General features: G+C 53.3%; 6 protein-coding genes across 6 annotated transcripts; 1 reads left to right on the top strand and 5 right to left on the bottom strand.

The window, feature by feature from the left end:
* The first annotated feature begins 318 nt into the window (after window positions 1–318).
* On the top strand, window positions 319–1509 carry QC762_511118 (uncharacterized protein). The gene is made up of 2 exons (XM_062891511.1): window positions 319–1097; window positions 1154–1509. Exons 1-2 carry the CDS (start codon window positions 692–694, stop codon window positions 1198–1200), a joined length of 453 nt encoding a protein of 150 aa, XP_062742845.1. The 5' UTR covers window positions 319–691; the 3' UTR covers window positions 1201–1509.
* QC762_511120 (uncharacterized protein) lies at window positions 1250–2149 on the bottom strand (the record flags this gene model as incomplete). The annotated part of the gene is made up of 2 exons (XM_062891512.1): window positions 1250–1899; window positions 1953–2149. 2 exons carry the CDS (start codon window positions 2147–2149, stop codon window positions 1515–1517), a joined length of 582 nt encoding a protein of 193 aa, XP_062742844.1. The 3' UTR covers window positions 1250–1514.
* Window positions 2150–3361: 1212 nt separating this feature from the next.
* On the bottom strand, window positions 3362–4922 carry CAR1 (Arginase, catabolizes arginine to ornithine and urea; the record flags this gene model as incomplete). Its single annotated transcript, XM_062891513.1, has 3 exons — window positions 4383–4922; window positions 3734–4317; window positions 3362–3674 (listed from the first exon to the last, which is right to left on the bottom strand). Exons 1-3 carry the CDS (start codon window positions 4602–4604, stop codon window positions 3362–3364), a joined length of 1119 nt encoding a protein of 372 aa, XP_062742843.1. The 5' UTR covers window positions 4605–4922.
* Window positions 4923–5988: 1066 nt separating this feature from the next.
* Window positions 5989–8933, bottom strand: QC762_511140 (uncharacterized protein). The gene is made up of 2 exons (XM_062891514.1): window positions 7708–8933; window positions 5989–7640 (listed from the first exon to the last, which is right to left on the bottom strand). Exons 1-2 carry the CDS (start codon window positions 8435–8437, stop codon window positions 6481–6483), a joined length of 1890 nt encoding a protein of 629 aa, XP_062742842.1. The 5' UTR covers window positions 8438–8933; the 3' UTR covers window positions 5989–6480.
* Window positions 8934–9127: 194 nt separating this feature from the next.
* Window positions 9128–11980, bottom strand: QC762_511150 (uncharacterized protein). The gene is given in 2 exon segments (XM_062891515.1): window positions 9128–11677; window positions 11693–11980. The coding sequence occupies 2 exon segments, from the start codon at window positions 11903–11905 to the stop codon at window positions 9197–9199; spliced, it is 2694 nt and encodes an 897-aa protein (XP_062742841.1). The 5' UTR covers window positions 11906–11980; the 3' UTR covers window positions 9128–9196.
* A 727-nt stretch (window positions 11981–12707) lies between these two features.
* On the bottom strand, window positions 12708–13321 carry QC762_511160 (uncharacterized protein; the record flags this gene model as incomplete). Its single annotated transcript, XM_062891516.1, is given in 4 exon segments — window positions 12708–12844; window positions 12856–13137; window positions 13146–13229; window positions 13291–13321. Coding segments are annotated over 4 exon segments (534 nt in total).
* Window positions 13322–13338: the final 17 nt, after the last annotated feature.

Below are 13338 nucleotides of genomic sequence, written 5' to 3'. Positions count from 1 at the left end.
GGTTAAGAAGCCTTTAAAGATAATTCAAAGGTTTTCAAAGACAATTAACAAAAGTCTTATTATTTCATTTTTGGTGGTACAGTCTGTAACATTATATGCGCTAACTTACGCCTTTTACTATGCCAAACATGTATTTTGTGGTAAGGGTGGATGGGAAGGTGCCCGACAAGGCCGGCCGGCCGGACCTGAGCCGGAGAAGCGACACGGCACGTGGCTTGGCGTTCAGCTTCATCCCGAGTCTCCGTGATCATCCCGGCGTAGGCATCTTGATACCAGCTACAGATATGAGCGCAATCAAGAAAGCAATTGCATCCCAATTCCAATCTGTCTGTTGTCTCAAAAGCATCTATGTGTGATAAATCATCTCCATGTTCTGAGCTACCCCTGGCAGGAAGATCTTGATCGATCACTGGGCTGACACGCAGGTCTCATGAGTGGCCGGTTGGGTGGGTTCAACACCAGAAACCACCCGTCACACCAGTCTCACACCCACACCATGAAGTAGAGATGACACGACCAGCGGCGCAGCCCGCTTCTCCAGCAACATGACACCAATTCAATATTGCTTTACTTTCACCTGAACCTTCCCTCCAAAAGTTATAAGACGAGCCATCGTGTCGACCATCTCATCTCCCCTTCTTCTCCCCAGACCCCAGCAAAAAAAAAAAAAAGCCCCTTCCAAAAAACAAAAATGGCCTTCTTCAAACTCCTCCTCAAGCTTTTCAAGCGCAAGCAATCCAAAGACGCCAAGAAGAAAAAGGACAAAAAGAATAAGCAACAACAGCAATTCGTCGCCGTCCAACAGCCCGTCCCCATCCAGCAGTCCATCCAGGGCGGCAAGGTGACCTATGTCCAGCCTGTTCACCACCAGCAGCAGCAACAATACGTCCAAGTCCCCGTTGTCCAGCAGCAACAGCAATATGTCCAGGTCCCCGTCCAGCAGCAGCAGCAGGCCTTCAACCCCCAGGCGGCGGCCAACAAAGTCATGGCGCAGCAGATGGCTGGGTACGCCAATGGCATGACGGGGAATAAGATCCCGCAAAAGTATGTCAACCAGGGCGCGGCTTACGCGGCGGGGTATATGGGGAAACAGAAGGGTAAGTTTCTGTTTATGAGATGAGACGGGGGGTGTGTATGCTGACAGAGATGATAGCTCCTGCCCAGGCCCAGGCCGGCGGTTACTACGCCGTGGCTGCTTAAAATCTCCATGACAACCCAAACATGACTGATGCGTGATGAGAAGCAAGGCGTTTTGGGAATTTGTTTCAGCGTTCAGCAAGGCCGAAACGTGATAATAATACATCATAATTATTTTATAGACAGCAAAAAAACCAAAAAAAAAAAACCCAAAATCCCGCCCCACGATATCCAATATGTGATCATGCCCAATACATACCACCATCCCCATCCTTTGGCACATCCCTCCATTCAAAACCCAAACACAGGTAGATATCATCACTCATTCCACATCCCATACAGCTGAACTCCCCAACGCCCCCCTTTCCCCACCACCATCAAACAGCATCATCCGCAAAAACCTGATAAGCAATAACCATAATCCACAACAAAAACACCGCCCCCACCAGCCCAAACGCAAAAACCGCCTGCCAGCTCTGGCAAATACTCCTCTGCTCCAACCACGCCAACGTCTCCAGCGTCTGCCCCTTGGGCATCGGACTCGCCCCAAAAACCTGGATATTGCACTCCGAACTCACGCTCCCGTCCGGCCCCCACAGCTGCACTGATATCACTATCAACCCCGTCAACCACAGCACAAAGAGAATAAAACCTCCTATCATGACGATGGAGGGGAGCAAGCGGCGCTGGTAGATGAGGTAGAGGAGGAGGAGGATGAAGAAGACTGCGAGGGAGGCGACGGTTATGTAGTAGGGAAAGTACCTGTTTTTGTGTTAATAAGGATGGGAAGGGAGGGAGGGGGGAGGACAACGGACCACGGTACCGGTAGTAGAAGGGTGTGCTGGATGTCGATAAAGGTGGCAAATACGCCAATGATGGTGCAGGCGCTTATGAGCATGATGAGCATCCAGATGTTGAGCTGGACGGCGGGCCAGTGGTATTTGTGTACCCGGGCCTCAACTACCCGGCGGGAGTAGACGAGGGAGGGTTCCGAGGTGAGGACAGAGGCCATTTTGGAATTGTTGCTGTGTGAAAGTTGTTGTGTGAAGTTGTTCTGCTTGGTGGAGCGTCCACTTCAGGGGTGTGTTTGCTGGTGGTTTCTCTCCAAAGCTAGTTGCTGTGTTCCAATTCCAAAAGACCCAGCTACCAAGACGATGTTCTTCCCAAAACGTCGTCGCGCATCAAAATAAACTCGTAATGCCGTAAACAATTGTTGCTTTTCTATCCGCACCAGCCTGTTCTCCCAAAATTTTGTATCTCCTGTCTAACTCCCTCCCACCCTAAAATAGCCCCAAGAAAGCGCAAAAAAACTGACTTTGACGCTCTCTCACTCCAACTGGCCTACCACCCACACGTCCAGTGAACGTCGTTGATCGGGGGCAGCCTGGCCGGCTGGTGGAGAGACTCGGTGCCGTGAGTCCGTGAGGTGGTGGGTTGGTGGGTGATCGGATCGCACGGGCGGTGCTGGTGGTGGTAGAGTTGTCGCAAACTGCCGGTGGCTGGGAACAACGGCCTGGACTTGTCGTCGCTTTATCGCTCGGTCGTTCGATAGGAGGTTCAAAAGAAAGAGAAAAACAAATGCGATTATGTTGCGACAGGATGCGATGCGACAATTGTGCCTAGCGGCACTGCTTCCTCCTGCTTGCGCCTGTGTTGGATATCAGCTCTCCCACCGTGCCGCGCGCGCAGCCAGCGCACTTCTTCAGGTGCTTCACGAGATTCGGAAAGTGGTCTTGGCGCGCCTATCTTATCGATTGTGCTGTGCCCACCTGGTGGTTGGTTCGTGCCTGGCCGCCGGGCGAGCTGGGGTAGGTAGGTGGTTCTTGGGACTCAACGTTGATGTTGAACAGATCCGTAAAGGAAGATGTATTGGGAAGATGACGGATATCAGTCCAGGCACCATCAGGTCTCAATGAGACATTTCGGATGATGCATGTCTGTTCCTTTCTGGTGGTAACGACTTCTTGAACGCGGGGCGGTGGGGCAGCGTGGCACCGGCCCAGCCACCCGTTTCCATCATGAGGCTGCTGCTAAAAATGAACATTTCAGTGATGGGATGGATCCCTTCCCTCTATTCATGCCTGTACTAACTACAAGGAAACCAAAACGCGTGCTCCTACCCAACCCAAACGCAACTTGAAAACGAGAAGAAGAACAGAAATTATGTACCCATGATGCTGCCATACCTTTTAATATCAAAATGACCAAGAGACCGCAAACAGGCCTACAGAAGAGACTCGCCGAGTGCGCACCGAACAAGGGAGCAACCGGCCCTAACCGTCTCGTGAGCCCCGATGTCTTCAGCAGGCGCCAGGCTGGGGTTGACTTCCACCAAGTCAACAGCCACCAAGCTGCCCGTCTGGTGCACGCACTCGCAGATGTAGTCACCCTCGCGCAGCGTCAAGCCTCCACGGACAGGGGTGCCGGTCGATGGCGCCCACATGGGGTCAAGCGCATCCACGTCGAACGACAGATGGATCGGGGTATCGCTGCCAATGTGACCGAGAGCCATCTCCATCACGCGGCCGATGCCATGTCTGTGTCTCTTGTCAGCTTTTCTTTTCCAACACAAGCAACAACGTCACCAAAAACGTACCTGTCAATGTCAAACATGCTAAACGCCTTGATCCCATTCTCCCTCAAGATCCTCTTCTCGCCGGCATCAACATCTCTCAGACCAATGTACACGATCTTCTTGACGCTGATCCTGTTCTCATCCTTGATCCACCCAAAGACATCCTCCTTGTCTTCCTTGGCCAACCCAGTCAAGAAGCTAACAGGCATGCCGTGGATGTTACCACTCCCACTGGTCTCGGGGGTGTTGATATCGGCGTGCGCGTCCACCCAGATGACGGCGATCTCTCTGCCCAGCCTTTCCCTGATAGCCTTGGCCGAACCACCAATGGTGCCAATGGCAATACTGTGATCACCACCCAGAGTCAAGACCAGTCTCCCCTCCTTGGCCTGGTTGTACACCTGATCGGCGATCTTCTTTGTCACGGCAGAGACGGCGCGGGGGTTCTTCATGTTGCGGTAGTCGGGGTCCTCCTTGGGCACAAGGTCAGTGTAGAGGTGGACTGTGTCATGGCCGTGGAGGTTGTAACCGAGCTCGTCGCGGATCTGGGTGAGGAGGCCGGCTTCGATGAGCGCTGATGGCGCAGCGTCAACACCTGGTTTGCACTGTGATTCATTCTCCCTGTCAGCCTCTCGCCCATTCCCGTAGACAAGAACCTCGCCAAACATACCTGACCCCCCGAGAAACCAACAGCCACCACACCCAAATCCTCGGGGTGGCTGAGGAACTTGCTCTCGATCAACGATGTGTTCATGATGCTTCTGCCGAAAGTGCGAGAGCCAACGCTCGAGGCGGGAGTGTCTGGGAGAGTGGTGACAGTATCAGTTGCGCTGGTAGACTTTGTCGTTGGCAGCGCAATGTCTGCAATGTCGCTGAGGCGGGAGGGTGCCATTGGTTCTTATACCGAGCTGGGATCTCGGCTGCTGTCGGCGTCGCTAGGGCGGGTGACCTGCAGCTGTGCAGCAAATGCAGTGCGTGATCTAGATCTAGCGGCTGTCAATGCTGTGTTTTTTAGACAGGGAGATAAACAATCCAAGAGAGAGAACAAAGGACAAAGAGAAATAGGTAATGGAGCCAACACAGAAGGCTCCCTCCCTTGGAAGGGGGAATACCGCCTTGTTATCTATGTATCAACGGGCGCTGCTCCAACAATATCGGTCAGATACGGGCACCACCCTGTGCCGCGCCGGCCGGGATCGCAGAGCACAAGGACCACATGCGCGGTGACGATGTGCCGCCAGCCCGCCAAGACCACACACACAGCATCGGGGGGCTGATCGCAGAAGGTGACATCTGCTTCCAAGCTGTGGGGAAGCACATCAAATGCCTCTTCTGGCCCTTCCTCCTGATTTCCACAACACGATCACCACTGCACGCCTCGGGGCTGCAACTCTGGCAACTCAGCCGCCCCTGTCCCGCCCTGCCGCAATCAAGATTCGACGTCCCAATCGACCAACAACTGCATGTGCCAGAGGGCCGAAACACGGAGACATGATGACAGAAGCAAACCAAACATACCTCTTTGGAAAAAAACAGTCTTCGGAGCCTCCTCGGGAAGATTGTCGTTGACGTGATAGACAGCAAGGGTCGGGTGTGTTGCACAGCTCAAACTGCAATTCGGCTCAAGTGCCAAAATGACAAGTCGCAAACAAACCGCTATCTGACGCTAAACAAGAGAGAGAAAGAATGAATCAAGTCAAGCCACCTATCTCACCGAAAACCAACAACATCTCCTATTTATAACCGTCTCTCCATCTCCCTCCCCATCACTGACCCTCAAGGTTCACCCATCACTATCCACCTTGATGCCTGTAATTCACTCATCCTGCCATCACCCTCCCATCACCCTCTCCAACACGAAAAAAAAAAGCTGAGAAAACAAAATCCCACCTCACAACTGGATCCAGTCTCGGACAGGACTGCCGTTAAGTTATAAGTGCCCCTTCAGTTAACGGCAGGACCCAAGACATATCCCGGACGAAGATCCCAGCAAGCATGACGGATACCGCCGGCTTTCACGCTCGGGGGTGCTACCCAGACCGGCGCTCCACATTCTTCCAGTGAGCTTCCAGAAACAGAACAACATCACCGATTCCTTTTGCGTAACTTCTTAGGTAAAATTTCCCCGATCTCGCGGTCCAACTTGTGCTTGAAACTCAATCACGGGGTTCGGTCCGAGATGACACCGCCACTGGGAAAGAGGTCACAGGTGATGGTAATGATCGGAACCGAGTCTTGCTCGCTTCGGAGATAAGAGTTGATAGCAAAACACTCACCTCACTCCGAGTTAACAGATTGGGTGACACACATATACAGCTATTCTCTCTCTATCTCTCCAACTGTTTGACGATAACGACATCTCTATTCCAATATATCAAGATTGTGAATATCGCACATGACAACACATCTTGATATCTTCCACCACACCATCCCCAAATTTCCCCGATCTCAATGCTTCCGCCCAGCTTTCCAGAAGCCAACGCCAAGCATTCGAATCCCCACGATTGATAAACCCAGCAGCAAGCATGCCCCTGTCACACACGACAACATCAACAGCTTCACCAAAACCGCAACGTCAAATGCTCGCTCAATCATTTTGCTCGCCTGCTTCCAAAAACGTGACTTGTCCTTTCATCACCCCCACAAATTTTCACAACAAAAGCCAACCACACCACACAAAACAAACCAAAAACAAAGATCGAATAATTATACATCAATATCTTAACGCAATACAACAAAAATTAAAACCATACCCCCCCCTGATATCCTCAAGCCTCCCCAGCCGCACTCCCCACCTCCCCCTCCCCATCCTTAACCAGTTCATTATCCCTCCCCTTCGTCCCCTCCCCCCCAAGCAAATCCCCCACCCACCCCATCTCCCCCCGCCTCGGATCACTAACCCTCGCATACTCCAACAGCAACCTCAGCACATAAACCTGCATATCCTCCTTCCTCAGCACCCTCTCCGCCCACTCCTTCCCCTCCATCGCAATCTTCCTCGCCACCTCATCCCTCCCCGTCCCATCAACCCCCAAGAAAAACTCCATTATCCCATACCAATCCCCAAACCGGCTATCCATCGGCACAAAATGCTTCCAGGCCACCAGCCTCGAATCGTGCCACTCCCTCCACAGCGTAGCCTTGATCGGCAGGCTCGTGCTCCTCAGAAAACCCAGATACCTCCCGCTAAACGAGTTCCCGTCAATGTCAGGCAGATATTTATTCCTAAACTGCTCCGCCATCGGCATCCCCTTTGTAACCTCAAAGTGCTGATCCGTGTAATTGCACCTCACGCCCTGGCCCTTAATCCCACACATGAGGTCAATAAACTGCACGTTCGACCAGCTCGCCACCCACTCCCCCAATTTTCCCCTCTTCTGCGCCTTCAACCCGTACGCTTTAGGGGGCAGCGCAAAGTTCACCGGCTCGAGCTGCCTCTGCTCCGCGAGCGTAATCTTGGACCCATTATTCATGGCCACAAATCTGTGACGTTGAAACGAGCGCCAGTTGTCCTCCTTGTTCTTTCCGCCGGTAGCCACACCGCGCCAGATGACCGCGTCTTCTTTTTCTTCCCACGGGATATCCGCCCCCTGGGAGCCCATGAAGCGCTCCTCTTCGTTCCAGTACATTGGTGCAGGGAGGAGGATCTCGTTGTTGACAGCCAGTTTGGAGCCGCCAAACATGGGAAAGAGCGTTTTTGTCGCCGAAACGGAGAGGGGCTCGACAAAGACGCCCTCGAGGGCTTGGAGGTCCGATTGATGGCAAAAGTCGGTCGACAAGGTATAGTTGGAGACATAACCCTCCGTCATGTGAGGCAGCGCAAAGGACGACTTGATCAACGGGGTGCGGTTAAAGTCAGTAATAACAGGCGACTGTCGCGCAAGGGAAGTAGGCGGGCACCCGCGGCGGGCGATCAACCAGTAGTGTTCTGTCGCAGCATCTCGTCAGCATCATCACTCTCCAAGCAACACCACTCCCCATGCAGATGAACCTACTATTCCCCTCCCAAACCTTCTTCGGCGTCTCAAAATCCTTCTCCGGCCCCTCCCCCGGCTTAGCCAACTTCTCAAACTCGGTCACCACCTCCTCCGCCCTCACCATCCTTTTATCTTGCCCCGCCCTCCCAACCAACTCATCAATCTCCTCCCAAGGCACAACCAACCTCGGCTCATCCATCGCATTAAGCGCAATATCCATATCAGGCAACAACCCCTCCACAGTCCCAATCATCTTCAACCAAATCTTTGTCCAGAACCAATCACTCCCACTACTCGCCTTCCCATCCCTAACCTCAATCCTCATCTCAAAATCCCACGCGTCTTTCCTTATCCTCTGCGCCTCCAACGCCCAAAACGGTTCCAAGTCATGGTATATCTGATCCCAGAAATCTTCCACAATAACCGCATTTTTTTCCTGCGCAAACTTAAACCACTTGTCAAACCCGGGCGGAGGGTGCCGGCCTCTACGTTGGCGGTAGGCAGCTGCTGCTTCGGCGATGGTGTGGCTTTGTCGGGAGATCTTGTTTGCAAACTCTTTTTCAGCCGAGTCGATGAGGTATTCGATTGGATGTTTTTGGGCTCCTAAGCCGGCCCAGGGACGACGGAAGTTTTGGGGGGAGGCAAAGTCTGAGCCCGGCTGTCCCGTCAAAACGTAGAACACGCAGAGGATGAGAGCTGCGGGGATGAGGTAGCGGAGGAAGGCTGAGGGTCGACGGGGGAAGGCCATTTTTGATAGGTAGGGCGAGGACGGAGGATATTAGTTTGGCATAGCCGTGTAGTCGGGATGTAGAGGGTCGAGATGGGAGGGGACAAGAGGTTCGCGGCTCCTTCTCGTAGCCGGCTGGGATTGCCTCGGACGCCGGTACGCGCAGTTCGTGATCGCGGTCGGTCGGTCGGTCAGTTGGGGGTTGGATGGAACAAAAAGGTCTGGGGAATTGGGTTGCGATGACTTGGTAGGTAAAATCCGGGGTCGGTGTCAATTGGAAACGCCGTTGATGCGTGGCGCGCCGTCTTCAAGTTACAAGGCCGAAACAACAGGTTCGAAATGCCACAAGTACAAAAAAAGAGGTATCGTCGTCGGCTGCAAGTGAATGCAGTGTCACGGTAAAGGAGTGTAGGAAAGAAATTGGTAACGGCGGAAGAAAAGTAATAGGGAGTGTGTCGTGGGGCAGGCCGATATGGTTGGTAGGTCAAAAAGCTGAGATGCATGAGATAGGGGCCCGGGGGGCGGCGCGCTGCTCGGCTGCTGCAGGCTGGGCCGTCGCAATTCTGGAACGCCCCAAAAAAAACCACGCCCCGCATAAACCCTGGCTTTCAGCTCCCTATTGTTTCAATGGTTTGCTTACCTAACAACCCTGGTCCCGCTAAGCCGAAACTTGACTTGGCGGGAATTTCCATGATGATGGTCATCATGTTTTTGAGTCAAGTTGATATATAGTGTACAAATCAAATATGAGGTATATATACATTTTAGAGATGAACAACCTCAATCGAACATGTGTCCCAGCATGGTAGCCCCTCCTCCATTTTCTCCATCGACGTTTTCCTCCTCCCCCTCGCCCAACCTCCCGACCAACTCGGGAAAGCTAGGCTTAAACGGCCACTGCCACCACCTTTCCGCAAGCTCCACAATCTGCGTCCTGTTCAGTGCCCTCAGGTCAAGCTCACCTACAGGGCCCTTGAGCGGCGTCCCTCCCAGGGCAGGATCGCGGAGGCTCCTCATCTTTTCCGCCACGCCCCGCCCTGAGCCAGGCCACAGACCCTCCACCGCTTGTGATATTGGCGCAGAGGCTTGTAAATACAGACTCCGGATGATAAGGTCCATCTGGTCAAACATCTTCGACCCATGCTCGCATTTGGCTCGCAACGCCGGCTCCATCGCCCTGGGTTGAATGTCCAACAAAGCCCCGTCACACGCTGGCAAGAACTCCTCCGGCTGCACCACCAGCGGCTCAAACTGCCGACGGTCCCACATGAGCACAGGTCCTAGCTCCGGCGGCTGCTTGAAAGCCCTCAAGTTGTCTCGCGCAACCAAAAACTTGCTTCTCGAGATCGGGTCGATGCTTTCCCACTGCTCCTTCATTTCGGCCTCGAGTTTATCAAACTTCTTTTGAGCAGCTTTCGCCAGGTTGCCCTCCTTCTCCTCTTCCAGAACTTGGAGCTTCAGTTTCGTCAGCTCGTCCAGCTTAGTCAACAACTCGTACAGGAATTCTTGCTTTTTTTCCGTCTGCGTCTTTAACCACGTATTCCGGTGCAGGTGGTCGTTGTCTCTCGTTGTCCATGTGCCCTCCTTCGATTTCGTCTCCTTCAATTTCTCCCACTCTTCCTCCCCCAGCTCATATCTTGCCGCGAGCGCCGGCTTCTGCTCTCCAGCCTTAACTGACTTTCCCTCCTTTTCCAGCTCCAAACAGCTCTTCAACAGCGCCGTCTCTCGCCCCTCCGGCACCTTGAGACCCGCCTTTCTCATCCTCTCCAGAACCTGGCCCATACCCTCCATGTCGATGTGCTTGTCCCTCCTGTAGATATAGTTCTTGCCACCATTCGGGTGATCGACTCCCGCCACCTCGGTGACCCAATCTAGCGACAGCTCAGCCTGTATGGCCCCCGCCTTCCTCCTCTGGATCGTCTTGGGTAAATACTGCGCCTTCTCATGTTCATCCACCCAAATCAGCATCCTCACCAACCCATACTTCTGAAACAACCCCTGCAGCCTCACCGAATTGATCAATTGATACAAAATCATGGCCGTCATGCTCCCCATCCTCCTCCCCCCCACCCTCTTCTTGTCGAGAGTCATCATGTTCATCACCACAAGCAACGTGTCGTTCCTCTCCGGCGTCTCATCAGGCTGATAGTTCCGCACCGGGTGCGCCGCCAACGCACCCTTCTCCTCCAACGCATCAAACAACGATGCCCAAAGCGCCCACGCAACCTCCAACACCTCGACCCCTTCCCTCTCTACCAACGGCTTCAGAAACGGTTCGTAAACCTTGTAGTCCTCCTCCACGAGCACATGCTTTCTAGGCTGCAGCAAATCATTCAGCTTTCTGCTCCACAAACCCGCCCCAGGGTTGATATCAATAATGTCACACCCCTTGTGCCTCTCTAGCAGACCAGGCTTCATATACCCCAACACATCATCGCAGAGCTTTTCCGAGAGGATATTCACCCTCTTCACATCAGCGTGTTTCCTCATTTCTAGCCTCCTCTGCTTCGCGGCCGCGGTGTTGCGCCGACCCCACATCCCCGTGTCAAGGAGCGCATCGTAGAGGTATGTCGTGTTGACGCAGTCAGCCTTGAAAGTAACTTCCGGTTGGGGATGATCATATCTGACGGAGCGTCTGACGTATGCTCTTTTTTCTTTTGGGGGTTGCGCGGGGTCTTTGGGTATGTTTTTGGATCCAGCTGGGCGGCCGCCGCGTCTGCGGGCTGGCTTTGGTTGTTCTCCCGAGGTAGCGGGCTGTGACTCTTGCTCAGCTTCAGGGGACGGTTCGGCGTCGCGGACTTTTTTGGGCCTGCCCCGCCGTTTGATGGGCTTTTCGTTGTCCAAGGCGCCGAGGAGCTTTCCAAGAGTTGATGCAGTGGTGGAATCCTCCTTTGGCAAGGGCGCCGCTTTGGGTGATGGTTCGGCATCTGTCTCGGGAAGAGGTTGCGCTTCCAATTCAACAACCTTCTTGCGGCCGGAGCGCTGTTTTGAAAGCTTTTCGCTTTTCAACGCTTCGAGGTCTGGATACACTAATCTTGGGTTGTTGTCTATATCCGCGAGCAATTCCTTAAGGGGAAATGCCCTTTCGTTCTGGTGCACTCGCTCGATGTGTCTTCTGAGGTTCGGCCTCCTGGTGAACCCTTTTGTCGCATATTCGCAGGTAGGAACGGGGCAAGCAAAACGACATGGTTTGTCCTTCGTGGGTATGTTCTCTTTTTGTGCTTTGGGCATGGGTTCGGCGGCGACATGTTTGAGCGGTACATGTCCGAGCGGTGCATGTTCGAGCGGTGCATGTTCGAGCGGTGCATATTCGAGTGGTACATATTCGAGCGAGACATCTTCGGTGAAGCGCGCATAATGTCGAACTTGGAGGGGCTCTTGGAATTGGAGGCGAATGCGATGATGGCCCGCGGCGATGGTACCGATCAAGCGCCTGGTGGAGAGGGAGCGCAGAAAAGTTGCCTGTGCAACATGGCGGACTGGTAACATGGGCGACGTGAAAAATGCATACGCAGAATTGGCGGATCCAACCGAGGGCAAGAAACGGTCTTCGATGTTTTTTTTGGTCCCCAGTCTGCCAAAGTCAATCAATCATCAAGGTGTTTTGCGCCCCACTTGGCGGCAGGTACATCATCGCCGGCCGGCAACGCTCTTGGCACCGTTATCCGCCACATGCATGTTTGGAGGATAAGGGTTCGGGTTCTTATTAACCTTCCATCACCAAGAAAGCCTATTCCCTCTACCATCCAACTCGTAAATTGTACTTGGCAGCCGTCCGCACCATCGACCCCCTCAAACCTTCCTACGTTGTCCTCCGGAGCTTTCCTTTCCACAAAGTCTTCCGAGTCGTACAACCCCAAGAGCAATAAATACAGCACGGCGAGTCCACCGCGCACCAAACTCCCTATCGCCCCAGCACTCAGCAAAAATCGTTCCCGGGCCTTCGACGTCCTAGGAATCTCGTAGGGATATTAGATATGGATGTATTCCTTGGGGTCCTTTGCGCCATGCTCCACCAGGTGTCAACCGGCACTATCTCGGTATCTCAACTAGCATCGTGGTGAGTGCCGTTCTTAACCCCGGTAGCACTGTCATACTTATCGTATAAGTCAACTGGGAGTTGTCGTGGCCGATACAAGAATAGTTCGATGACAATTCCCACCTATGCTGCCACAGCATTTTTCAACGTCGGTTCAAACTTTCACCATCAACCATTCATAGCCTATTTTATATTTTCCCTGTCATAAAAGACATACCGACCACATGGCAAGGAGGCCGCCATATCGACCGGTCACCGCCATTTAAACTTCCCAAAGTCAATTTCAAAGCCACTGCCCAAGGCCGAGGTTACGCAGACCCTTCCTACCCTCACCCTGCAACCCATCACCTTGCATCCAACTGACGGATCTCTACATCCTATCTCAGTGTCTGCAGCTAACCCAAGAGTGCCGTGAAAAGGACCGGCTTCAGCGTCGGCGAGTTACACCCCTGCGTCAGCTCCGTAATAAACTGGAACACCAGCCACCGTTTCCACCTGCACATTGGCCTTTGCGCTGAGAACGTCGACATTTGCCTGCTGGATCTCGGCCCCCTTTGGTCTGCGCCATATGGAGTATCGAGGCCGTGGTCGAGGCACTGTGGGTTTGAAATATGCCACCGTTCGTATCCGTACCAGCGCCGGCGTTGAAGTAGAATGTGGTAACTCCGTCGTGATGGTTCACCTGCACACGTGCGTTCGGAACCTCACGTTGGGAATACGCTTTTTCTAAGGATTCGATTTGCTTCGGCTGCAGCAAGCCATTAACCATAATCTCTATTCACTGATCAACTGTCATGTGTGCTCACTGTCATGACCCTCTGCTCGTGCATCATACCCACAGGGCTAAAGGTTCCCGGGCTCACCATCGTTGGAGGTTAAAGTA

This window comes from Podospora pseudocomata, chromosome 5 (assembly GCF_035222375.1).
Source record: "Podospora pseudocomata strain CBS 415.72m chromosome 5, whole genome shotgun sequence".
Classification (NCBI taxonomy): domain Eukaryota; kingdom Fungi; phylum Ascomycota; class Sordariomycetes; order Sordariales; family Podosporaceae; genus Podospora; species Podospora pseudocomata.
This window is presented reverse-complemented; position numbering and strand designations above follow the sequence as displayed.

What these genes read in the sequence shown, in the direction of transcription:
- QC762_511118 (XM_062891511.1), top strand. Translation starts at nt 692, where the DNA reads ATGGCCTTCTTCAAACTCCTCCTCAAGCTTTTCAAGCGCAAGCAATCC. An exon ending in GTATATGGGGAAACAGAAGG is followed by an intron (nt 1,098 to 1,153) that starts GTAAGTTTCTGT and finishes CAGAGATGATAG; the next exon opens with CTCCTGCCCAGGCCCAGGCC.
- QC762_511140 (XM_062891514.1), bottom strand. Translation starts at nt 8,437, where the DNA reads ATGGCCTTCCCCCGTCGACCCTCAGCCTTCCTCCGCTACCTCATCCCC. An exon ending in GAAGGTTTGGGAGGGGAATA is followed by an intron (nt 7,641 to 7,707) that starts GTAGGTTCATCT and finishes ATGCTGCGACAG; the next exon opens with AACACTACTGGTTGATCGCC.
- QC762_511150 (XM_062891515.1), bottom strand. Translation starts at nt 11,905, where the DNA reads ATGTTACCAGTCCGCCATGTTGCACAGGCAACTTTTCTGCGCTCCCTC.